This window comes from Galeopterus variegatus, unplaced genomic scaffold, assembly GCF_000696425.1.
Source record: "Galeopterus variegatus unplaced genomic scaffold, G_variegatus-3.0.2 Scaffold745, whole genome shotgun sequence".
In the NCBI taxonomy this organism is placed as follows: Eukaryota; Metazoa; Chordata; class Mammalia; order Dermoptera; family Cynocephalidae; genus Galeopterus; species Galeopterus variegatus.
This window is the reverse complement of record NW_007726856.1, coordinates 191,059-217,658: the sequence shown is the minus strand read 5'-3', so window position 1 is coordinate 217,658 and position 26,600 is coordinate 191,059. Positions and strand designations below refer to the sequence as shown.

Genomic DNA, 26,600 nt, shown 5'->3' with positions numbered 1-26,600 from the left:
TCGTGGCACATTTCCCCTCATCCTGGGTTCCTGCTAATTAAGAGATGGTTGCTAAGAGATGTGGGGACACACTGGTGAGCTCTGCCTTCGCTCTCATCCCCTCTCATTCTTTTCAGCCTCACTCCAGCCTCCTCACACCCACTTCTCTCTCCCACCCTCCATGTTCAGGTTCTGAAAAGACTTGAAGAAATTGACAAATCTGGATGGCTACCCATGACGGGAGGGTGAGCTCCGGATCCCAGAGACCCTGCCAGGGGCCAAAGGGGAGCAGGGCCTGCCTCCTCCATGTTCAGGTTCTGAAAAGACTTGAAGAAATTGACAAATCTGGATGGCTACCCATGATGGGAGGGTGAGCTCCGGATCCCAGAGACCCTGCCAGGGGCCAAAGGGGAGCAGGGCCTGCCTAGGTTCCCTGGACAGCCTGGAGTGGAAGGAGATCCAGGAGCAGGCACCAGGCCAGCTGGCTATGCTGAGGAAGGCACAGGAGTTCTTCCAGACCTGCGACGCCGAGGGCAAGGGCTTCATTGCCAGGAGGGATCTGCAGGTAAGAGGGGCCCCTGGGCCTGCCCGCCTGGAATGCCAAATGGCACCATCTCCTTGTCTTGAGTTAGGGCCCCATTGGAGGTGACATCCTTAACAGAAACGGTGCTATCAGTTCTGCCCTGGAAGGAAGTGTCAGCCCAAACTCTGTTGCGAGCCAGATCTCCTGGGTTCATTCTATTTCTGGCCTTTACTTGCTGTCAGACTTGGGGGTTGGTCCCTTCTCTGATTCAGTAACTTCTCAGGATTGTGGGAATTGGTGAAAGTGACATAAGGGACTTAAATAAGACACAAAGAAGAACCTTCCAAAACTAAAGGTATAAAAGCACCAGCTTGATGCTTCACAGTGCTGCTCTGAGTGACAGAGATGTCACTTCTGCTGTGTGTGCCTTAGGAATAGACACAGTTCAGGTGCAAGAGCCTGGGAGGAAGGCATTTCTGGAGGTCACCTTATCTGTCTCTCACCCTCAAACCCAACCACACTTGACCCCCTGGAAGCATGTCATGAGAGAGATGGTGTGCAGAGCCTCAGCGCACACCGTGCCTGGTGCAGAGCTCAGCAAACTTGCCATGAAGGGCCAGAGAATAAATCTCTTTGGTTCTGTGGGTCGTACAGTCTCTGCCACAACTACTCAACTCTGCTGCTGTAGCACGAAAGCAGCCATAGGCCATATGCAAACAAATGAGCATGGTGTATTCCAATAAAACTTTATTTATGAACATTGAAATTTGAATTTTATATAATTTTCACATGTCACCAAATATTATTCTTCTTTTGATATTTTTTCCAAACATTTAAAAATGTAAAAACCTTTCTTAGCTTACTAGCCACACAAAAATAGGTGATGGTGGGGTTTAGCCCAGAGACATAGTTTGCCCTCCTCTGCTCCAGTGCCTTTTCACCTTCAGTGTCAAAACCTTCTTCTTAGGGTCTTACTGAGGTCTCTCATGCTGCAGTCATGATTTCTCCCAAATGTGAGCAGACCAAACTCAGGCTCCCATAGAGCGTATGAAAGCAGCTCTTTTCCCCCCACTCTTCTGTTGCCCACTCTGTCTAGAGCATTTTTTGGAGGGACGTGTACCCGTGCCATTAGAAGGAAGACCCACGATGGTCAGATTTTCTTTCTTTAAGTCTCATTTTTCAGAATACACACAAGTGGGGCGATGAAATGTAGACCCTCACTGGTACCGGTTCCACCTCTGCTGTACGTGTCAGCTGCGAGGCGTGCGGGCTGAGAAACGGGCCTGTGGCCTGGATGAAACACGGCAGTTATTTTCTTTCTTTAAGTCTCATTTTTCAGAATACACACAAGTGGGGTGATGAAATGTAGACCCTCACTGGTACCGGTTCCACCTCTGCTGTACATGTCAGCTGCGAGGCGTGCGGGCTGAGAAACGGGCCTGTGGCCTGGATGAAACACGGCAGTTCTTTCTCTCCCTGACCCCACAGGATGGTGTTTTTAGGCTTCTAGAACATTCCATCATCCAGTCTTTGCTTGCATTGAGTAAAACAACCTAGGGGACAGCACCAGCTCAGCCCACCCTTGCTTTCAGTAATTGGCTTTCCAAAAATCTTCTGTCACTGAAACTCATCCCAAAGTCCTGCTCCATGTGGAAGGCCAGATTTAGCACATTTTGAGAAAACCTTCACAAACCCCTGTCTGTGAACTTCATCATAGTCATTCACGGGCGTGTGGTAGTGGTGGTTATTGATGGTGGCTTTAATAGACACTTAACTTTTGATTATCCCCTCTAGAAAGAAAGAAAAGGAAATTCACACTTTCTGAGAGTCAGCTCCAGGCCACACGCACTGTGCGACTCAGCACCCTCACTGTAAATATCCCAATTAACCCTCATTGAACCCTACTCTTTAATGAAGGGAGGAAGAGGCTGGTGAGTTTAAACTGTGATGTGTATGTTTTTGGAGATTAATTTGTATTTGACTTGGAAGTTAGTCAGAAACATCCAGTCCCAGAGATACGACTCAGCTACAGCCCTGCTCAGGCTTCCCGCTCAGTCCTCACCCTGACCCAGGCAGGGGAAGTGGGGGTGAACGTGCCACCAGCAGGTACATGTGCATCGTGGCATCGGTTGCTACTGTCCACTTCATTTTCCAAAGGTTTTCTGTACCTGTGGAAAATGAAGCATTTGAAATTTTTAGTCCTTCGGGCTAGGAAGGTGCTGTCCAGTGAGGGAACAAAACATGTCATTTAAGTGCCACCCCGTGGCTGCTATCGCTGGTGGGTCTGGAGGAAGGCTGGGAAGAGGTGCGTGCAGAAGAGTAGCCCTGCCACAGCCAAGCCCGGCTCTCTGTGGAGCCCACGTGGGCCCGGGTTCTCCCGGGGAAGACCCCTCGGGCATCTGCTCATGGGCTTGTCACTCCCACATGTAGCTGCTTGTGGGCATGGCCACCTCTGTGGCTGGTGTCCAGCTCCTTGGACCAGGCCACTGCCACCTTTTCACCTTCGGCTCCCAGCACAGCCTCGTGGGAACTGGAAGGGGAAGAGCCTGCATTCTTCATGTACACACACATTCAGCAACCAGGAAAGGCCCATTACAGCAGAGGATGGTCCTCAAGGAAGGACAGGCTGTGGGGCCAAGTGCGAGGGAAAACCCAGGGGCCGGAGGAGCTGGGCGGAGAAGCAGAGCTGGAGGAAAGTCCCAGGGAGCTCACAGTTGTTTTCAAAGAAGAATGAGAGAGAGAAGCCCCTCTCCCCGTGTGCTTTCTCTTCTTCTCCCTATTAGAAATAGTTTGTTTGCAGACACTGAGATTGACCGTGCGATCATCTGAGAGGTGGTGGAGACTGCCGTGGTGGTCTGAGCCCACCAGTAAGTAGCTAGCCCAAGCAGGGACCACAGAAAGAAAGGAGCAGAGTCCTGGTGCTTTTTAAAACTGGGGTCCCTGGAGAAACCATGGAGGAGCCTGAGGTGGGCTGCCCTGAGTGTAGAATTCAAGCTGCCATCTGCCCGGGGCTCCACATGCACATGTTCTGCTGCAGGGACGGTGTGCTCTCTGTGCGCAGAGTTTAGGCAGTGGTTTAGAGTCCTCAGCTGCACCAATGGCCCCTCAGATCCCACACTGTTGTCCACAAAACACCTCTCTGGGTTTCGAGGGGACCACTCCAGGCAGAGCTGGGGTAGATGTTGCTGTGCAGGGTTGGGTCTGGTGCAGTACCCTAGAGAGGCAGAGTCATGGGCTAAGGGCCCCAAGTGAAAGTCAGCCTTGCCTCAGACAGAAAGAAGGCAGGAGGGGGCATGAGAGAGGGAGATGAGGGTAGGACGGCAGGAGATGGCTCTGAAAAAACCCGAGAGGCTCAAAATCCCTGTTTCCCTGGGTTTTTGGGTTTTTTTAAATTGGAACAGAGTTGATTGTACATGTTTGTGGGGTACAGCATTGAATATCAATACCTTTGTGCAATATGTGGTGTTCAAATCAGGATAATTAATTAGTATATTCTACATTGCACAATGTAATCAATTTTTGTGGCCATTTACCCCATTCCTCTGTTGCTCCCTTCCCCCCCCCAACTACCTCTGGTTCTGTTCTCTTCTTTTGAAAGTTCAACATATTATTGTGATTGTTGTATCTTTCTTTTTTATTTTTTATTTTTAGCTCCCACTTATGAGTGAGGACATGTGGTATTTCTCTTTCTGTGCCTGGCTTATTTCACTTAACATAATTTTCTCTAAGTTCATCCATATTGCTGCGCATGGCAGTATTTCATTCTTCTTTATGGCAGAGTAGCATTCCATTGTGTAAATATACCATATTTCCTTACCCAGTTGTCTGTTGACGGACATTTAGGTTGATTCCAACTCTTGGCTATTATAAATAGAGCTGCAATAAGCATGGGAGTGCAGGTGTCCCTTCGACATGATCGTTTCCATTCCTTTGGGTGTACACCCAGCAGTGGGATTGCTGGATCGTATGGCAGTGCTATCTGTAGTTGTTTGAGGAACCTCCACACCACTTTCTGTAGTGGCTGCACCAATTTACAGTCCCACTAGCAGCGTAGGAGGGTTCCTCTTTCTCTGCATCCTCACCAGCGTTTGTTATTCTCAGTCTTTTTGATGACAGCCACTCTTAACTGGAGTGAGATGATAATTCAGTGTGGTTTTGATTTGCATTTCCCTGATGCTGAGTGCTGTTGAGCATTTTTTCATTTGTCTATTGGCCATTTGTATATCTTCCTTTGAGAAATGCCTGTTCAGCTCCTTTGCCCATTTTTTAATTGGGTTATGTGTATTTTTTTACTGTTAAGTTGTTTGAGTTCCTTGTATATTCTGGATATTAACCCTTTGTCAGATGCATAGTTTGCAAATATTTTCTCCCACTCTGTAGGTTGTCTTTTTGCTCTGTTAATTGTTTCTCTTGCTGTACAGAAGGTTTATAGTTTGATATAATCCCATTTGTTTATTTTTTCTTTTGTTGCCTGTGCTTTTGAGGTCATATCCATAAAGTCTTTGCCCAGTAATACTTCCTGAAGTGTTTCCCCTATGTTTTCTTTTAGGAGTTTTATAGTTTCAGGATGTACATTTAAGTCTTTAATCCATTTTGAGTTGATTTTAGTATATGATGAGAGGTACAGATCTAATCTCATTGTTCTACCTATGGATGTCCAGTTTTCCCAGCACCATTTATAGAAGAGGCAGTCTTTTCCCCAGCATATGTTCTTGGTGCCTTGTCAAAGATCAGCTGGCTGTAAGTATGTGAGTTGATTTCTGGGTTCTCTGTTCTGTTCCATTGGTCTGTGTGTGTTTTTATGCCAGCACCATGCTGTTTTGGTTACTATAGCTGTGTAGTACAATTTGAAATCAGGTAGTGTTATGCCTCTGGTTTTGTTTTGTTTTGTTTGCTCGGGATTGCTTTGGCTATTCAGGGTCTTCTGTTGTTCCATATGATCATTAGGATTGTTTTTCCTATTTCTGTGAAGAATGCCATTGGTATTTTGATGGGGATTGCATTGAATCTGTAGATTGATATGGGTAATAAGGACATTTTCACAATGTTAATTCTTCCAATTAAGAACATGTAGTATCTTTCCACCTTTTTATGTCCTCCTTAGTTTCTTTCAGCAGTGATTTGTAGTTCTCATTCTAGAAATCTTTCACCTCCTTGGTTAACTCTTTTCCTAGGTTTTTTTATGTTTTTGTTTTTGCTTTTTTTTTTTGGTGACTATCGTAAATGGGCTTGCTTTCTTGATTTCATTTTCTGCCAGTCCGTTGTTGGAGTATAAAAACATTACTGATTTTTGCATGTTGATTTTGTATCTTGTGACTTTACTGAAATTGCTTATCAACTCTAAGAGTTTTTTTGTAGAGTCTTCAGGTTTTTCTATATATAGGATCATGTTGTCTGCCAACAGGGACAATTTGACTTTGTCTTTTCCAGCCTGGATGCCCTGTATTTCTTTCTCTGCCTGGCTAGTATTTCCAATACTATGTTAAACAGAAGTAAAAGTGGGCATCCTTGTCTTGTTCTCATTCTTAAGGGAAAGACTTTCAGCTTCTTCTCATTCAGGATGATGTTGGAAGTGAGTTTGTCATATTTGGCTTTTATTGTGTTGAGGTACTTTCCTCTACACCTAATTTACTGAGAGTCTCTATCATGTAAGGATGTTGAATTTTGTCAACTGCTTTTTCTACATCTGCTGATATAATCATATGGTTTTTTGCTTTGATTTTGTTGATGTGGTGTATCACATTTATTGACTTGCATGTGTTGAACCATCCTTGTATTCTTGGGATGAATCCTGCTTGATCATGGTGTATATTTTTTATGTATTCTGGTATTCTATTTGCTAATATTTTACTGAAGACTTTTGCATCTACATTCATCAAAGATATTGGGCTATAGTTTTCTTTTTTTGTTGTATCTTTGTCTGGTTTTGGTATCAGGATGATGTAGGCCTCATAAAATGAGTTTGGGAGAATGACCTCTGTTTCAATTTTTTGAAATAGTTCAAAGAGAATTGGTATTAATTTCTCTTTAAAGGTTTGGTAGAATTCAGCAGTAAAGCCATGTGGTCCTCGGCTTTTCATTGTTGGAGGACTGCTGATTACTGCTTCAATTTTGTTGCTTGTTATTGGTCTGTTCAAGTTTTCTATGTCTTCTGGGTTCAGTTTTGATAGTTTGTATGTATACAGAAATTTGTCCTTTTCCTCCAGGGTTTTCAAGTTTTTTGACATATAGTTGTTTATAATAATCTCTAATGATTCTTTGTATTTATATGGCATTGGTTGTAATGTCTCCTTTTTCATTTCTAATTTTTGTTATTTGAGTCTTCCTCTTTTTTCAGTTGGCCTAGCTAATGGTTTGTCTATTTTGTTTACCTTCTTGAAAAACCAGCTTTTCGTTTCATTAACTTTTGTATCATTTTGGGGGTTTCTATTTCATTTAGTTCTCCAATCTTAATTATTTCTTTCTGTCTACTAATTTGGGGATTGGATGGTTCTTGTGTTTCTAATTCTTTGAGGTGTAGCATTAGGTTGTTTATTTGAAATCTTTCTATTCTTTTGATGTAAGTGTTTGTTGCAGTAAACTTCCCTCTTAGTACTGCTTTTGCAGTATCCCACAGGTTTTTGTATGATGTGTCTTTATTTTCATCAGTTTCAAATTTTTTTTGATTTCCTGTTTAATTTCTTCTTGGACCCATATGTCATTCAGGAGTATGTTGTTTAATTTTCATATATTTGCATAGTTTCCAGAGTTTCACTTGTTATTGACTTCTAGTTCTAATCCATCGTGGTCTGAAAAAAATGCTTGAAATGATTTCAGTTTTTAAAAATATGTTGAGACTTGATTTGTGACCTAACATGTGGTCTACCCTGTAGAATGTTTCATGTGCTGATGAGAAGAATGCATATTTCTTCAGAATATCTGTGGTCATTAGATGAAATGTTCTGCAAACATCTACTAAGTCCAGTTGCTGTAAAGTGTGCTTTAGATCCTGTGTTTCTCTGCTGATTTATTGCCTACATGATCTGAACAATTAGATGAAATGTTCTGCAAACATCTACTAAGTCCAGTTGGTGTAAAGTGTGCTTTAGATCCTGTGTTTCTCTGCTGATTTATTGCCTACATGATCTGAACAATGTTGAAAGAGGGGTGTTCATGTCCCCTGCTATTATCTTATTTGGGTGTATCTCTTTCTTTAGGTCTAATAATGTTTGCCTTATATAGCTGGGTGATCCAATGTTGGGTGCATATATATTTATGATTGTTATGTCTTCTTACTGGATAGATCCCTTTGTCATTATATAGTGGCCTTCTTTGACTCTTTTATGGTTTTTTTGGTTTAAAGGCTAGTTTATCCAATATAAGAATAGCTACTCCTACTCATTTTTTGTTTCTATTTGCATGGTATATCTTTTTCTTTCCTTTTACTCTTAGTCTGTGTGTGTCTTTACAGATGAGGTGAGTCTCTTAAAGACAGCATATAGTTGGGTCTAGCCTTTTAATCCAATCAGATAGTCTGTGTCTTTTGAGTGGGGAATTTAATCCATTTACATTTAGGGTTATTTGTGAAAGATATTGACTTACTGCTGGCATTTCATTGACTTTTGTTTGAATGTTTTAAATATTTTTTGTTTCTTTCTTCCCCTTTTATTGTTTGTCTTCTATGTTTGTTTGTTTTTTGAGGTGGTTAGATAAAGTTTCTTTCTCTTTCTCATTTGCACTTTTGTTCTACTAGTGGGTTTTGTTCTTTCTTGTGTATTCATGATAGTGATTATTGTTTTTCAGATTCCACATGCAGTACTCCCTTGAGAATTTCTTGTAGGGCTGGTCATGTGGTGGTGAACTCTTGCAGTTTTTGTTTGTCTGGGAAGTATGCTATTTCTCCCTCATTTCTAAAGGATAGCCTTGCTGGGTATAGTATTCTTGGCTGGCAATTTTTTTTCTTTTAGTATTTTGAGTACATCATCCCATTCTCTTCTGGCCTATAGAGTTTCTGTTGAGAAGTCTGCTGTTAGTCTGCTGGGGGCTCCCTTATAGGCTACTTGATGCTTTTCTCTTCCTGTTTTTAAGTTTCTCTCTTTGTTTTTGAGCTTGTCAATTTGAGTATAATGTGTCTCAGACAGGTCCTTTTTGGATTGAATCTGTTTGAAGATCTTTGAGCCTCCTGGATCTGAAGGTCCATATCTCTCCCTATACCTGGTAGGTTTTCTGTTATTATTTAACTGAATATGTTTTCAGTGCCTTTCCCTTTCTCCTCCCCTTCTGGATCACCAATGATTCAGATGTTTTTGAGCTTCAAAACATCTGCTGGCTCTCTTAGATCTTCTTCATGTTTTTAAATCCTTTTTTCTTTTTTATGTATACCCGGGTTACTTCAAAAAGACCATCTTCAATGTCAGAAAATTCTTTCTTCTGCTTGCTCTAGCCTGTTGTTTAAACCCTGTTTTTTTTTTTTTTTTTTTTTTTGAATGATTCCTTCATGTCCAGGAGCTTTGCTACATTCCTTTTCAAGGCATAAGTCTCTGTACATTTCCTCCTTCAGATCTGGTATATTTTTTCTCACTTCGTTGTGTCATCTGAGTCTTCTTGTATCTCATTGAATTTCCTTAAGGTTGTTTCTCAGAATTCCTTTTCAGTCATGTCAAGGACTTCCTAATTTTCTTTTCTTTTCTTTTTTTCATATTTCTACTATCTCTGCATTGGTTTCTAGTCGTCTGGTAGAGCAGTTGCATTTTCTAGTACTCTGGAGTGGTCTTTGAGGAGAGGAAGTTCCTCTTGCAGCTGTGTTTTATACTGACCATTGAGTGGGTTGTTTTAGTACTGGTTCCAGGTAGACATGGTGTTTTAGTCTCCATGTGGATATTTCAGGTGAATTCAGTGTTGTTCTTTTTCTTTTTTTTTTTTTTTCAAGAATACCCTCTATTACTATCTGGTATTATACTGGAAGTTTGAGGCAGTGTACTAATGGTGGGTTGAACCACATAAAATTGATAATATTTAACTATTTTTGATCAAAAATCATAAAAAGATAATGAAAATATGAAATTTAAACATGAATAACTCAAAGTAACATCACTCACAGAAAACATATTTGCACATAAAATTTAAGAGATTTTACAGAGAAATTATTTGAATAAGAGAGCTTGTAAGGGTGGTGGACACAAGATTAAAATTCAAAATCAATTGCATACCCATACATAGCAACAAATAATCAGAAGAAAAGATTTAAAAAAACAAAACAAAACACCAAATTGGAGACAAAGCTATGGGGTTAGAGGAAAAATATAGAGATAAAATAACAAAACATGATCCAAAGACCTAACAGAAGATCTTAGTTACAGAAAGGGTCATATTATAAGGATGGCTGTTATCCATGTGGGTGCCTCCATGGCATAGTCTCTGGGGCACTTAGTGATTGCTTGTGAGGTTGGTGACACTACATTGGTTTGTACAGGATGCAGGCAAGCTCTTGAGTTCTTGGGGAAGTGCCTCAGTGTCCTGTCACTCTTTGGCTGTGGTGGGTGACCTGGGTGAGCTGGTTGGCACCCCAGCTAGGTCTCCTGACCCTGGTTGGTGCACTAGGGTATGCTCTTTGGTTTGAATAGGTGACCCTGAGCAGGTTTTCTCTTCTTTCCTACAGGCAGAGGCTCTTCCTGGGACCTTGCTTCCCCCAGTTGAGAGATGGGTTGGTGATGATTGGAAATTTTCTTCTTTACTCTATTTGGGTATCCTTGGTTTCTGTACTCTTGTGGGTTCTGCGTGTGTCTCTCCCCATGTGAAGGCAGTCCCAGGGGCTGCACACATGCCTCCCACCCCAGGTGTGCTATTGCATATGGCAGCGTAATTCCCCCTGTGGGGTGGGTCACTGGGTCATGGGTCTGCACTCACTCACCTCTTTCCCCGGGCTCCCCTGGTGACTCTCCTTCTGTCTGTGCTGCTGAGTGGTCAACAGGCCACCTATAAGGCAGTGGTGGCTGTTGGTATGGCAGAAAGCCACCCTTGCAGCAGCAGTTGTGGTGGTGGTGGCTGTCACTGACCACTTGCTCAGCACCAGTGTCTGCAGCAGGAGCAGGAAGTGCTGCTGGTTGCAAGGTGTCCAGCATGCTGGTGCTGTCAGTCGGGGCTCTCCGGATTTTTTTAAGGAGTAAAATGATTATCTACCAATGGCAGGTACCTTCCTCCCCAACACTGCCTAGAACTCCTGGCTTAGCCAAACTCTTAAGAATCATTTAGGGACTGGCAAACTAACCAGATCTGGCCTGCTACCTGTTTTGACAGTAAAGTATCACTGGAACACGGTCGTGCTTATTCACTTATGTATTGTCCGTGGCTGCCCTCACACTGCAGTGCAGAGCTGAGTCGTTATGACAAAGACTGAAGGGTCCGCAAGCCTAAAATATGAACTCCCTAGCCCTTTACAGAAAATGCTAGCCAACCCCTGATTTAGGTTAACAAGAAAACTTTTAAAGATTTTTATAGTAAATCAACTGACTTAGGTTTTAGTCCTGAATCTGCAACTTACTGGTAATGTGAATTTGTGCAAGTCTCTTAACCCGTCTAGGCCATAGTTCCTCGGCCATGAATTATTAATAGCTACCTTCCAGCATTAGAAGAGAATTAAATGAGCTTGTGCATGCAGAGCACTCAGCCCTAAAACTGGGACCTGGGAATCCCTCTGTAAATGCACTGTGTGTGTACTCTGTCTTAGCCTGGTCCCTGGTGTCCTCCACACTCCGATATATTTTTTAATTGTGGTAAAATACACATAATATAAAATTTACTATCACAACCACGTTTAAGTGCACAGTTCAGTGGCATTGTGTACATTCACGTTGTTGTGCAAACATCACCAACCATCTCCCAAACTCTCTTCATCCCACAAAACAGAAATTCTGTACCCATTAAACAGTAAGTCTTCATTCATCCTTTCTCCAGCCCAGACAGCCACAATTCGACTTTCAGTCTCTATGAATTTGACTATTCTAGGGACCTGATATAAGTGGATTCTTACAATATTTGTTCTTTCATGACTGGCTTATTTCACTTAGCATAATGTCTTCAAAATTCATCCATGTTGTAGCATGTGTCAGAACTTCCTTCCTTTTGAAGGCTGAACAATACTCCATTGCATGGATGTGCCACAGTTTGTTAAACCATTCATCTGTCAATAGACACTTGGGTTGCTTCAACACCTTGGCTATTTGTGAATAATGCTGTTATGAACATGGGTGTGTGAATATCTGCTCCAGTTCCTGCTTTCAGTTCTTTTGGGTATGTACCCAGAAGTGAAATTGCTGAATCATATGGTAATTCTATTTTTAATTTTTTGAGGAGACACCATATCAGTATCCACAGTGTCTGCACCATCACGCTGTGATTTCAAGTGTGAATCTTATGTCCTGACTCAGAGATAAAGAAAGGGCATTTCTGCTGAAGAGGACACCTTCCACTCATACCCAGCTGTGCTATTCTTGTTTGAGTCCAGTCTACATGAGCGGTGGCAATTTTGTCTCCTAGAGGACATTTGGCAATGTCTGGAGACATTTTTTAGTTAAATGACTGGAGAGGGAGGTGCTACTGGCATCTGGTAGGTGAAGGCCGGGAATGCTGCTAAATATCCTGTAATGCACAGGACAGCCCCTCTACTTCCTTCTTCTCCACTGTCCCCACCTCCCACCCCCAGCAAAGAATTAGCCATTCCAAGATGTCAGCAGTGCAGAGGTTGAGAAACCCTGGTCTACACCAAGCAATCAGCCTGAGCCAAGCACCTCAAGGCACAAAGCAAGATAAAGGTAGATCCTGCCCTCCCAGACCTCACACTCTAATGCTGAAGATATTTGGTGTAGCTGAGCTCTGCCACAGGGAAGAAAGCAGTTAGTGCTGGCATTGAGGTCTGAACAGAATGCTGTGAATGCCCCAGAAGAAGGGAAAGTTGAATTCTGGCCATAAAGATGGATCTCCTCTGGTTAAGTTTCACTGAAAAGCTGTTTGAAACTGTGCAATCATGAGCTTTACACTCATAGGCATAACATAGGCATGTCGCTGGGCTGGTGACCAGGAAGGTGAGGGAGTCTGGCTGTAGTGAAGCAGAAGATGTCATGTTCCCAGGGCTCTGGGAGCCTGAGCCCTCAGTGCTGCTGCTGCAGGATTGCTTCCAGTTGCAGATCCCGGAAAGGCTAGTTTATAAGACCCTGCCTGGGCTCAGCGGTTGGGCTGGTCATATGGTGTGGGGTGTAGACCAGCGCTCTGTAGACAGGAGCTGAGGACCTCCTGCCATCGCTTCTAGTCACACACTTATTTATTCGTTCATGCAACAAATATCTAAATACTCGCTGTTTGTCTGCACTGCACTGGAGCTGGGGACACAGTAGTGAGGAAAATCAAATGAGGTCCCGGTCTCAGCGCGCTGAGGGAGCAGACATTCATCAAGCACCATCTGTCTGTTTATGAAATGTGAATGGAGATAAGACTACGAGTGAGAGAAATGTGGTTTGGGAGCCTGTACAACCTGACCTAACCTGCAGCGCCACAAAGGCCTTCCTGAGGAAGTGATGCAGGAATTAAGAGGGAAGGTGGCTGCGTTAAGGAGCCATGGAGTTCTAAGAGCCCTGGGCCACGGCAGGACGGCGAGCAGGGCCAGCTGCCTTCCCCCATTTCTCCTCCGCCCTGTCTGCCCTTCCAGCTGTGTGCAGATGCGGGGAGTGAAGCGGGGCCTCCGCAGGCCGCTTCTCGGTGGTGCTGGCAAGAGAGTCTCTGAAGTTGGTTCTGATGGTGGCAGTGCAGGTGGCTGGTGTGGAGAGGTGACGATGGCCAGGGGAGTCTAGAGTGAGCACGCCTGGGAGGCGGCAGACGGCTGCTCAGGCCTCGGTGGGCAGTGGGCTCTTGATCCCAGCTCTGGTCTCTACTGTGACTGTAGGCAGATCTCAGCCTCAGGGGCCTACTGCACAGTGGAATAAACAATCTTGTTTCCCTCCACCCTGTTTATCTCACTTAGTTAAAAACGTAGACGGCACCTGGTGCCCAGGGGACCACAGGGAATAAGTTGGTTTTACATGGCTCGGCAGACCCGGAAAAGAAGGATAAATAGAGATAACTATGGTATTAAGAGTAAAAGACTTCTCAAGTAGGGACAGTAAAGAAAGGGTGAGGAAGCCGGAGTCGTGCAGCTTGCAGAGAAGGCTGAAGCACTAATTTGCCGGGATGTGAGGAATGGGAATGACTTGGAAGACAGAATATTGCCTCCTCATCTTTGCTGACAACAGAAAGAGGAAACTGACTTGAGCTTGCAGAGAAGGCTGAAGCACTAATTTGCCGGGATGTGAGGAATGGGAATTACTTGGAAGACAGAATATTGCCTCCTCATCTTTGCTGACAACAGAAAGAGGAAACTGACTTGAGATGCAGACAAGAAGGATTGGGTTAATAACAGGAGAGATTTGTGGTCAGCAGTGTTGTTGGTCAGGAGTGAGCCACGGAGAGGTATGAATGGCCTTTCCCAGCTCACACTCACAAGAGGAAAGATACGTGTGTGTGTGTGTGTGTGTGTGTGTGTGTGTGTGTGTGTGTGTGTTGGGGGGGAGATTGGATGAAAGGCACTTGAGGGTCTCACTGACATCTGGAATTTTCTTCCAGCTCATTTCTAGCTCCAGCACAGTGCAAGATTTTAGATCATATGCAGCAATCCTGAGCTGAGGGCGGGTGGAGGAATGATTACCTGAAGCAAAGGACCGGAATCTGGGTGTGACGGGAGCTCAGGATCTCACCCTAGCTTAGTGTGAGTCCTTTTGTTTCAAATGGAGCTAACAAACTTCCTGTTTGCAGAGTCGCCTCCCTCTCACCCCGTCCTCCAACCGTGGCTTCTGAGATGGCTGGTTGAGGGATTGCTGGTGAGCCAGAGATGCCACGTGTGCTAAACAGATGCACTTCTAGAATCATTGCACACTCTCTCACTCCCCTTCCTTTTTTGAAACACCCATTCATATTTAATTCAGTTCTTCCAAATGGCTTCCACGTCACCAGTCTTCCCACTTTGCAGTGCGTCATGGTCTCCCTTAATGCCCATACCTGCCAAATTGAACTTTATGGCTTATCAGCTAGAAGATTGCCATAGGATCAAGCCAGTGTTCTTGCAGTTCCGTCATGAGCGTTCACACCTACCAGCTCTTTTTTATTGTTCAGAGGGGTGTATTCCTTTGCACAGAGCTGTCAGTCACTTCCACATGGGCAATTTTGTGCAGTTGCTTCTTGCATAACTGGGAGGAAGGGGATGGTTGACTGAGATAATGAGTCCTCATTTGGGAGGCAGATTATTAGGGGATAAGAGGACACTTGCTTCAGCTGTGCAAACTAACCTTGTCGTGGGACCGTTGCACTCAGACAGGAAGGCGGGGGGGGGGGGGAGCATCAACAGCTCAGCCACCGTGTCCCTTACCCCATCAGCCGGTCCCTGCCCTTCCCTCCTTGTGAGGTCCTAGTCAGCCCAGGACTCATGTCCAGCATTTATTTATGACCTCCTCACACCGTCTCGTACAGTCCCCCTTTAAAACACAAATATTCTTGGGGGCTTGATCCCATAAGCCAGTAGCAGTTAACACCTTATCTGGAATCAGTTGTCAGCCAGCAGGGAGCAGGAGTGGGACACCACAGACAGGCGTAGGCCACTGAGAGAGAGAGTAAGGGGATTTATCTAGCAACGCTCAGGGAAAAAGGACCAAAATACCCGCCCGTAGGAACTTACAAATGCAGTGTTGGGGCCCTGCAACACAAGGCTCTTCCCTCAGGGAAGGGCCCTGACATTGAGTGGCCCACACCTGCATCTCCATAGGGGAGGCGGCGTGGCAGAGGGGAGCAGGCTCAGGCAGGGCAGGAGAGACTGGGTACGATGCCTGGCTCTGCCGGTCACTCGTTGAGTGGTCTCGGGGGCTCTGCATCCCTCTTTCTCTCTCTCTGCCTCCCTACCACTTTTTACTGAATGCTTCCTCTGTGCCAGGCCTATGCCACTTGCTTTACATTTCTTACCTTATTTAACTTGATCACAGCACAATGTGTGGGTATTATCCTACAGAGGTATTCAGTCCTGTACAGCTTTAGTCCTTTACAGAGGCTGGGTGCCAGCTCTGGAGTCAGACCTAGATTTGACTCCTGGCTATGTCATTACTAGCCATGTGACTTTGGGGCAGGTAATTTAACCTCATACTTCCCCTGTAGGATGGGGATAATAATGCCTGCCTCACGGGGTTGTCATGAGAATTACATGTAGATAGATAAGTAGATAGATATGAATTTATTTCTAAATCACCCAGCGAAGTGCCTAGTACATCAGTAGGTACCCAGTCAGGGGTAGCTGTTCTAATCTGGAAAGGAGGAGGATGGTGAAGCGGTCTAGACACAGAAGCTAGCTCCCGGCTTTTGTAGGGCTGGGCCAAACTCTAGACATTTTTTGGCAGAAGGCTCTGCAGTCCCAGGCCAGCCACTGTGACCATCGGTGTTAACCAGTGCAGTCTGGATTGTTTTCAGAGGCTCCATAAGGAGTTGCCCCTCAGCCTGGAGGAACTGGAGGATGTGTTTGATGCCCTGGATACTGATGGCAATGGCTTTCTGACCCCAGAGGAGTTCACTTCTGGATTTAGTAAGTTCTGAGGGATGCTGGGGACCCCAGGGTTATGGGTCCACCTAAAGCTGTATAAGGTGCATTCGTGTCCCCTCCAGTTCTGGGGACCATGTAGTGCAAGCTTTCCTGCCCTCCTTTCAGGGATCCTTTCAGGGATCCAGAGCTGAGGTTTCCAGGCTCTGGGTTATTTGGGCCTCTTTTCACACGTCCACCTCGACCGCCTCTAGCACTGCTCTATCAGTGCCTACGGCACGGTAACTGCCAAGTCCCCTCCTGTCTGAGAATGGCAAGGGGAATGAGAGAAGCTCTGGCAAAAGGCTTGGCATGAAAGGGGGAGCTGTGATGAGATTTACAGTCCCTCCTTTCTGCCTTGATAGACAAAAATGTGGAATGACTGGATGGCTCTTTCCAACCTGAGGCTGGCTGAGTAGTCCAGGGTAAGAGATACCAGCTCTCAGAGGGATTTCTAGAGGGCTTGAATAGACCAGTCATTCTCCAGGAGAACTGAGATCCATGAACACCAGGTACACTATCAGACCAGATAAACCAAGAGACAAATTTTACCATATGTCTGCCTCATGCAAGAGGCCATATAATTTTCTTAGAAGTATCTGGTGCCTGTTCTGACCTCCAGGAGCTCACAACTGACTTGGGAGGATAGGATGGGTTGCTATAAGAGTAGGCAGCGTGCATTTGGAGAAAGTGCGCTCAGAACCGCTGAGTGACTTGTTACTGTGAAGTGCAGTGAGGCTAGGGGTGGGGACAACCGGGATGATGACATGGAGTACAGTCAGGCTGCTGGAGGACAATGCAGGGAGAGGTCTCGTCAGGGAAAGAAGAAACCAACACAGAGATGTGTCCCAAGCCAGATTTTAGAGGATTGAGAACGAGAAAGGAGCCATAGTACCTGCCATGCAGTCTGCCTCTCCCAGGTTCTAGCATCTCTGCCAGAATGCTATGGAGGTGGAAAAGACAAAATCCAGGACCGAGCGGCCATGGATCATTGTGATAGGGGGTTTCCCTGTTTATTCTCTCATGTGGACTTCAGATGATCCCTGACAACTGAGAAAGCTAAGCACTTCCAGGGTGAGTACTGTCTCGTTCAGGTCCTTGTGCCGTGCACCCCCCAGGTCACTTCTTCTACAGCCAGAATAACCCATGTCAGGAAGACGCAGGCGAACCAGCAGCCCAGCTGCAAGGAGAGAACGTGTATCAGTCCAGAGGGGAGGAGTATCTGGGAGACATGGACGAAGATGAGGAAGCCCAGTTCCAGATGCTGATGGACAACCTTGGAGCCCAAAAGGTTTTAGAAGAGTAAGTGGTGATGGTGACTTGGGGGATGGAGCCCAGTCTAGGAGGAGCCTCTTCATCGGCCCTGTCCAGTAGTTCATGGTTGTCAACACTCAGGGCCAGTCCCCACTTTGGTGCTGCCAGCTAGGACTCTGCTTCATGCAAACTGCCCTCTGCAATGACCAGTCCCTGCTTTTTACATTCTTTTCTTTGGGAGACATTCCTAGTCTTCTCTCCCACTCTCTCTGCTCTGCTCACTTCCTGCTGTCGTTGTCATCACAGTCCTTGGCTCAGCCTGGCTTCCCGAGGGGTGTGCACACATCAGAGGTCTGTACCACGCCCTTGGGGTTTCCAGTGAGTTCTCGCTATAGCTTCCTATCATGTCAGCGCACCAGCATTTCTACCTGGGTCTCTGGGGCGACAGTGCATCCCGGCTGCCCGCATCCTGGGTGCGTTCCTGGCAAAGGCCACCCATGTGGAAGCGTTTGCTGCACCTTATGTCCCTGAGCAAACCAAACAGCAAAGCCATCTAGGAAGCTGAGGCAGGAGATTAACCAGTTTTTACCAGACCACCACTTGGATAATTGGTGGCTCAGCTAAAAATTTTAGATGACTAGAATTTCAAACAAAACATAATACCCTAATTTTTATTTTTCCCAAAAAAGTGCTTTGGAATAAAGAGACACATGGATCTGAGCCCTGGCATTTAAATAAAATAAAATAAAATAATTAAAATAATAAAAAATAATGTTGTAGTTAGTAGAAACAAAACAGTGGGCCCCAAAAGTCTTTGCCTTTTCATTTTGAGGTCTCTAGGCCTTCGGCTGGGTGTGTGTTTCATGGAAGGTGGGTGTAGCCTAATGATTGGAGCTGCTGTCTCCTGAGCTTGGGAAGAAAAGGGACTATGGTGGAGAACGAGAAAGAGGAAGCAAGCGAGAAGGGGCCCGCACACTACGTGCAGGCCAAAACTCTGTGTGTGTTTGAGCAAACATTTGGTAGACTGTGTCAGAGTTGAGAAGGGCTGGCAAAAGTGTGTGCTGGGCAAGAGGGGACAGGCAAAGTCTAGCAGACAGCCTGGCGTGAGGCCTTGGACAGGAAGTGACATTTGACACCAGCTGCAGCGGTGGCAGTAGCAGTGGCTCTGCTGCAGGTTTAGAAGGGGCCAGCGCAGGCGTGGGTGAGCAGAGGGTGGAGGTGGGCAGGTGGGAAGCTCGTTAGTCAGACACCCGACTCAGCTTCACCAAGGACGGGAGGCCAGGGCACAGTGACAGCTGCCAGTGGCCCTGTGAAGCCTCCTCCTTGAGGAGGGGAAGGAAGAGAGGGCAGTGCGGTGAGCCAAGGCACTGCAGTGAAAGAAAGGGGCCCCTCTGCCCGCCCCACTTCGGGGCGGCCTCCTTCCTGGCAGGGCTCTCACATCAGAGTTCACCAGATGCTACTCTGAGGACCTGTGTCAAAGGCCTGTGCAGAACTGAGCCGAAATGGGATATCCTGCAGACGAGAAGGCTTTGGGGAGGTTTCAAGCATGGTCTGTCAAAACTGATACACAGAAGATGGAGACCAGCGATTTCCATCCTCACTGAAGTGGGCTTCAGTTGCAGCATGAGGGAAATGTCATGACCACGGCACCCCCGACAAGGAAACAGAGGAGGCTGCGAAGACGTTAGAGGTCATTAAAGCTTTTGCTCACCAAAACGGCTTGCGTGTTCTGGAAGCAGAGAGATGGATGGGCTGACTTCCCAGAACCCTTCTAGCCTGTCCCGTGACGGGCAGCCTCCGTGTGGTCCAGCTGTGGTAGACTGTACCTCTGGACTCCCGACATTTCTGGGTGGTCTGATTGGCTGAGTAACTTGGCAGCTTGGTGGACCTTGGCTTATTTTTCATCAGAAGTTAAAAGACTTGTTCCTTTCTCCAGCAATCTGGGGTGGGTGACGTGGCCATGGCCAAGTGGTTCAAAGAGCCCTGGGAGAGGGTCGGGTGGGTCTGCACATCTCTCTGGAGGCGTTAGCCCAACTGGCTACTCGGCCAGGCTCCAAATAGGATGCAGGCAGATAGGGACAGACAGACCTAGCAAGGTGGACCTGGATTTTTTTTTTTTATTACTTTTTATATTTTAAAACCTGGGTGGCCAGTTAGCTCAGTTGGTTACAGCACAGTCTGATAATCCCCAAGGTCATGGGTTCAAATCCCTGGACTGGCCAGCCACCATTAAATAAAAAAGATGATGAAAAAAAAAAAAAGAAAAAGAAAACCCAAAGCATGGGCAGGACATACCTTGGTTTTATAATGTATTTAATTCATGAGGAAGTGTCTTAGTCCATTTGAGCTGCTGTAACAAACAATCATGGATGCCTTATAAATAACAGAAATTTTTTTCTCACAGTTCTGGCAGTCCAGGATCAAGGCGCTGGCAGATTTGGTGTCTGGCGAGGTCAGTTTTCCTGGTTCATAGGAAGTCTCCTCGCTATGTGCGTCCTTCCATGGAGGAAAGAGCAAATGAGCTCCCTCTGGCCTCTTTATAAGGGCGCTAACCCCGTTCACGAGGGCTCAGCCTTCATGAGCTAATCACTTCCCAAAAGCCTCACCTCCTAATACCATCCCCTTTGGGAGTTGGGATTTTAACATGTGAATGAGAGGGGGACACAACATTTAGACTACAGCAAGGAGCAGCCAGCCACAGAAATGGGAGGTCACCGTGCTGTCTCCCTGAGACCTTCTCATCTGTGAGCCCTGAGCGCCGTCCACATTTTACCAACGCTGAAGCGGACGCCCACGACATGCCCCGTGTGGGGAAGATGGAACTCGTTCTGGGAAACAGAGACTCTCCTTATCTCCCTTCCTTTGTTTCCCATATTCTTTCAGTACAGTGCTCAGTTTATAACAGATAATGATGAATGCTTGTTGGGTGGGTGGGGGAAGGGGTGGACGGATGGACGGATGGACAGACAGAAGGATGTATGGGTGGTCTGAATGAGTAGGTAGATGTTTGGATGAGATGGAAGGAGGAAAGGGTGGGAGAGGTGAGCAAGGGAAGGGGGTGGGAGGTAGGACTAGACGGTGGTCAGGCAACTAGCCAGAGGGAGGCTCATTCCTCAGGGGCCTCTGCTCTGCTGGATGCAGAGACTGGTGAACGTACCCCAAGAACATTGCTGCCATGGCGCCATTGAACATCACTTTTCAGGAAAGCTTCTCAAATACAGTGCTTGTTACTTACACACAAAGGATTTCTTTCTTTATCCTGAGGAATCCCAGTCTTAGCTGCCCTCAGATCATACTGGTGTTAGAATTAATGGGGGTACGAATCAGATTTATCTGTGACTAAGTTTGATCATTGGCTGTAGATTTTGAGTTTCTCCAGAAAGGAAGGATGGTGTATGGCTCCTCCTGGTCCTCTCTCTGAGTGGTCGGGGTGACCCATGTGTCTCTGCTGTGTGCTGTGTGCCTGTTTCTGGGCATGTCACTCCGTGTCTTTGTCTCTCTGCCTGCTCCGAGCCTCCCGACTCTACTTGTCTTTCCACGTTGCTCACATCTTTCAGACTTGCCCCTTCCTTTCCTTTTGCCTGCCAGTCATCCCTGGTGCCACCAGGTTCAGTGGGTTGTTGCCGCTTCTCCTCCATTTCCCCCTCAGTGACAATTGCTTTCTGCCATCCATCAGATGGCATGTCTGTACCTCTCAGCAGTGCGGACCCTCCTTCCTGGGGGTGACATGCTCTCTCCTTCAGCTCCACGGCACTTGCCCTCCCGTGCACCGGGCTCCCGTCCTCCTCTCTGCTTCCTGGCATTTTGAGATGCTCCTGAGCACGCTGCAGTGACAATTGCTTTCTGCCATCCATCAGATGGCATGTCTGTACCTCTCAGCAGTGTGGACCCTCCTTCCTGGGGGTGACATGCTCTCTCCTTCAGCTCCACGGCACTTGCCCTCCGGTGCACCGGGCTCCCGTCCTCCTCTCTGCTTCCTGGCATTTTGAGATGCTCCTGAGCACGCTGCTGTGTGTGCTCAGCTCCACTTGCCCATCATGAAAGACACGGGGGACCAGAAGCAGCAGGCCAGGTGGCTGAGGCGGCCAGCACAAGCCAGATAGCCCTGGCCTGACCCAACACCATCAGTCAGCGCCGAGTGACTGTGGCACAGCACACCTCCCTTCACGCTCCTTTCCTGTAAATGGGGTGCAGCGGCACCTGCCACACAGGGTGACTGTGGGCACAAAGTGAGCTGATTCGTGAAGCACCTAGCATCCAGCAAGCACTCCATAAATGCTAGCTACTGTCCTCTCTGTCGTGATCACGGTGATGCTTCTGGTGGTCCGTTTCATACCTGCGAACCTCTGCATTTCCCAAAAAGCCTCATTTCCACACCCCACATTAACATCCCTCCTTCTGTTGCAGTGAAAGCGATGTCAGGCAACTCTGGCTGCAGCTGAAGAAGGACGAACCTCACTTACTGTCCAACTTCGAGGAGCCCCACATTAACATCCCTCCTTCTGTTGCAGTGAAAGCGACGTCAGGCAACTCTGGCTGCAGCTGAAGAAGGACGAACCTCACTTACTGTCCAACTTCGAGGATTTCCTGACCAGAATCTTCTCCCAGCTCCAAGAAGCCCACGAGGAGAAGAACGAACTGGAGTGTGCCCTAAAAAAGTGGGTGCCCTGTCCCAGCCACTCCCCACACCTGTGTGTGAAAAGCGGAGTCACAAAGTGCACTGGCTCTTAGGTCTGCCGTGGGAACACGCTGTCATTGTGCACCGGAGTGCAGCCAGGCCTTGGCTGTCACGACGTATCTATTTTAATTCCTCGCTCACACTTATTAAGCGCTCACCATACACTAGGCGCTGTTCTAAATGCTTTACATACACTAGCTCATTTAATTCTCACAACAACCCTTTGAGATAGGGACTATTTATAATTATGCACATTTTACAGATGAGGACATTGCATGAGACAGTGCAATATTAAGTAGCATGCCCCAGAATGCACAGCTTGTACGTGGCAGACCCAGGATTCAGAGAGAGAGCCTGGGGCCCGAGGCCAGAAGAAACCTCTCAGCCTGCCCCTGGGCAGGACGGCCCCAGCACACTGGTGCTCCCCCAGCTCCAATGAGCCCACTTTGCAGAGGTGGCGTTTTGTAAGGTGTCCATCGTCCTGCTGCATTCCCCTCCTAGTCACCCTGAAGGAACTGCTGAAGAAGGGAACTAGAGTCAGCACAGGCAAGGGCATCACAGAATTGGGGGCAAACCAGATAGACACTGATCCCCTCATGGGAATTAGTGTGTGACTATGGGCAATGTGCTTTTCACAGCCATTCAACATACATTTATATACAGTCATTTAACATACAGTCATTCAACATACATTGATAGCAATGAGCTCTCATTTTGTGAAAAACAGAATTAGATGTGGTGTCACTAAGGATGGTTCATAACTTTGAAGGTGAAGCCAAAACACAGGGCTGGGTTTGGATGGAGCTTGGAAGCACGTGGAAAGGGAACCCCCTTACCCCCCATCCCCGTGCCTCTGCCATGCACTCTTGTTCATGCCCGGAGATCTGTTCATAAGCTGTAGGCATCTTCAACAGTTCCATGGCTACGTGATTCCACAGACCACTTGCCCCTCCGTTCAGATGGTTCTCAGCAAAGCTTGGTGGTGCCCAGTGCCACCTCCTATGTGGCAGTGCTTCAGAGTCTACGCTGAAGTGGCCTTAGAGAAAGCACACCAGCCCCTAACTGAAAGAGAAGAGGTCACCATGGGTCCTGCTGTGTAGATCATCTGTCTACATGTTACCCTGAGCCCAGCTCCTTTTCATCTTGTGCCTCTCCCACATCAACTCTAAAAATCGCTTGTTGAAGTCCACTGGGTATATGTATATAGGTCTGGAGAAAAAAGACGTTTAGGACTCTGCATTGTGAGGAAGTTGAGGCCAAGTAGTGCTGCAAGAGACATGGTTTGTCTAGAGGACTGTTAAAAGGCTTCTGGGGAGAGGCTTCCAAGGCTCAGAGAAGGGAAGGGTTGAGGGATATACTTTTATGTAGCCTTTAGCTGATTAAGTCATGGAATCGGAGAGAACTGAGTTTGAACGTAAGTGGCTCTGCCACTTACTAGCTGTGCAACTTAGGCCCAGTTACTTAACTTCTCTGAGTCTCAACTTACTTATCTGTAAGATAGAGATGATAATACCATCCATCTCAAAGAGCTGCAAGGATTAAATGTGATAATGCATGTAAATATCAGGAACAGTGTTAGTACCTAAGTATTTAATGAGTGCCAAAATAATAACAATTATTATTATTATTATTATTATTTTAAAAGATGACCGGTAAGGGGATCTCAACCCTTGGCTTGGTGTTGTCAGCACCACGCTCAGCCAGTGAGCGAACCGGCCATCCCTATATGGGATCTGAACCCGGGGCCTTGGTGTTATCAGCACCGCACTCTCCCGAGTGAGCCACGGGCCGGCCCTAACAATTATTTTTTTAAATAAGTATCTTTGTCAGTATTAGATGATCTGTCTGGCTGAAGTGTAGAGTTTGAGCCTTGTTGTAATCACAGGGACGTTTAACGATCGCTTTATTCTTCTGGACCACATGGTGTAGAGGTTTGCTCCTCGAAGTGTAGTCGATGGGCCGGGAGCCCCGGCATCACCTGGAGACATCCTAGGAATGCAGAATCTCAAGCCTCTCCTCAGCCCTACTGAATCTGCATTTTAAAAGATGTGCAGGTGCTTTGTGTGTAGATTTGAGAAGTGGGGGCTGGGAATCGGGTAGGGTTTGAGTCACGTGTAGCTTTGCAACCAGCTAGCTCCGTGACCTTGCTCAAGTCTCTTGGCTTCTCTGAGACTCAGTTTTCCCATCTGTAAAACGAGGGAGCTGGAATAGTTTCTGATGCTACCTCACCCTCACTCTCCTCTGACCCAGCATTGATCACCTGGAGGAGCCACAGCAAAAGTCAGGAAGCCTCTTCCAGAGAGGAGGTTACTCTTTTTGTTCTCTATGGAGGGTAATTGCAGCCTGAATGGGTGGGCAATTACCCAGCCCATGGCCTGGATCTCATCTGCAGGACCTCCTCTGCTGGCCTACACTCCTGCAGGGAGAGACAAATGCCCCTGACTTGCTGGAGAGTCTCTTAGCCCTGGCATTCATCTTGAAGTGGCCTCTTTTAGTCCTTAAGCCTCTAATTTAATGATTGCTTTAAAAGTTGTTGAGATGAAAGTCAAGACCACTCTTGGCTGCCTGTGCCAAAGATTCCAGCCCCTTTATGGCCATCCTTAGTTGATGTCCCTTCAGCTACACCTGCCCTTGGGTCAGCAGATCAAGGCCCCACTCCTGGCTTGGGGGCTCAGACAGGATTGGGGACTCAGAGCTCTCTGGCCACTCCCATTTCAGGTGAGGGTGCAGAACCAGAGAAGTGCAGGCTGTAGTGAGCAGAACACTGAAATAGGAGGCAGAAAGAACAGGAGCTTTTCCCAGGCACTGACACCTACCAACTGTGTGGCCTCGGGCAGCTTGCTTTACCTCTCTGGGCACCGGTTTCTTTATTGGCAACATGAGAGAACGGGATGGTGTTTTTCAACCGTGACTGTGACCACCAGAGAAAATGCATTTTACTTTGTGACTCCCATGCATTTACACGTATGTACGACTTAAAAGTTTTGTGAAATGGTACTCACCCTTACTACATGTGATATTCACTGGTGTTTTCCATTAATGTTTCTTTTATTCTCTTCTACTAAAAAAAAAGGTTGGTCACACATTGCTGGTGGGCCAGATGGTCTATAAGGGCACTTGTAGTTCAGAAGTCAAACAAGAAACTGGATATCCCAGTAGAGTATAAAATAATGTTTCAATGGGATTCTTTGCAAATGACTTAGGGTGAGGTTAAGTGATTCTGAGACATCTTCCAGAAAGTGAGTTTGGAGGCTTGAGCCTGTTCGTGGCAGGGCCATATCCAGTTTCAGAGAGGGGTGTGGGAGGAAGTTCTTGGGAATGGCCTGGTTCAGGATGGCATCTGGAAGAATCCCAGGAAGAGCGAGCAGTGGTGAGCTGTCAGAGTATCTCCCAGGCTCCTCCACCAGCTCGCTTTTTCAGTATAGGGTATGACATTCAGTGTAGTGTCTGGAAAATAAGCTCCTGTCCCAGAAGATGGAGACAAGAGCTCAAGGCCTGAGCGCTGTGCGTCCAGCCCTGGGACAGGCACCAGGCGGAGTAAATCCACACGTTACCAGCAGCTGGCCTTTAACCAGTGTTTACTCTTTGCCAGGCTGTGAGTTAAGCAAATAGAACTCAGAGTCCCTGCCCTTGAGTTTATGACCACAGTGATGAGGCTGAGCTTATATCTGTAGAAATTCCGCACAAAGCTGGCCAGAAAACCCCCGTGCTGTTGCAGCATTCAGACAGCGTTGCCACAGGCAGCAGTGGCCTCCGCTCGCTCCTCTTTTTGCAGCCACGTGCCATGTTCCTTCCTCCCACAGGCCCAAGGAAATGAGACTGAACTCGGAGAAGACTGGCCCTAGCTAGGTTAAGCAGGACACACACTCTCTGTCCCCGTGGCTGCAATGCTGCCACAGTGAGTTAAAGACGTCCACCCCAGCTTCCTCTTCGCATCCACCCGCAGGTCCTAGGATGGGGAGGGTGCTGCTCAGGCAGGCAAGGGCTTGGGAAAGCTCTGGATAGGAGACAACGTCAGGAAGCCCAACCTCAGAGTGTGCCAGGGCAGTGTCAGAAGTAAACCGGGGCCTTCTCACCTCATCATCACGGATTCTTATCTATGAGCACTCAGTCTCCACCCCCTGCCCAACCTCAGAGTGTGCCAGGGCAGTGTCAGAAGTAACCCGGGGCCTTCTCACCTCATCATCACGGATTCTTATCTATGAGCACTCAGTCTCCACCCCCTTGTCTTCTGGGCAGAGGCTGAGGAAATCTCAGACTTGGAACAGAATCCTGGGTACAGTGTCTAACTCTGCTGCGTGTCCACTGGGAAGTGGCCACAGCCCCTCAGGCAAGGTGGGGGACAAAATCAAATGCAGGAGGCTGGAGCTAGAACCCATTTCCCCTGTTGAACTTCCAGAGTGAGATGCATCCCCTCTGTGCCTCCACTTCTCTTTGAGGAAGGAGGGTGAGATCTCAGCTGAGCAACTCTTCTGCATCCACAGTGCAGAACCTCAAAGAACGTTACGTTCTAGCATGAAGGATCTGGTGCAGACACTAGGAAGAAC

At 46.9% G+C, this 26,600-nt stretch overlaps 1 protein-coding gene across 1 annotated transcript in view; it reads left to right on the top strand.

Annotated features, from left to right (window-relative positions):
• Positions 1-328: 328 nt before the first annotated feature.
• CRACR2A (calcium release activated channel regulator 2A) overlaps positions 329-26,600 on the top strand; it is a 65,945-nt gene continuing 39,673 nt past the window's right edge. Inside the window, exons 1-4 of the mRNA XM_008572017.1 lie at positions 329-544; positions 16,016-16,127; positions 17,240-17,423; positions 21,887-22,033. Of these exons, the coding sequence (XP_008570239.1) occupies positions 329-544; positions 16,016-16,127; positions 17,240-17,423; positions 21,887-22,033 (659 nt within the window). The remainder of the gene's footprint in view (positions 545-16,015; positions 16,128-17,239; positions 17,424-21,886; positions 22,034-26,600) is intronic.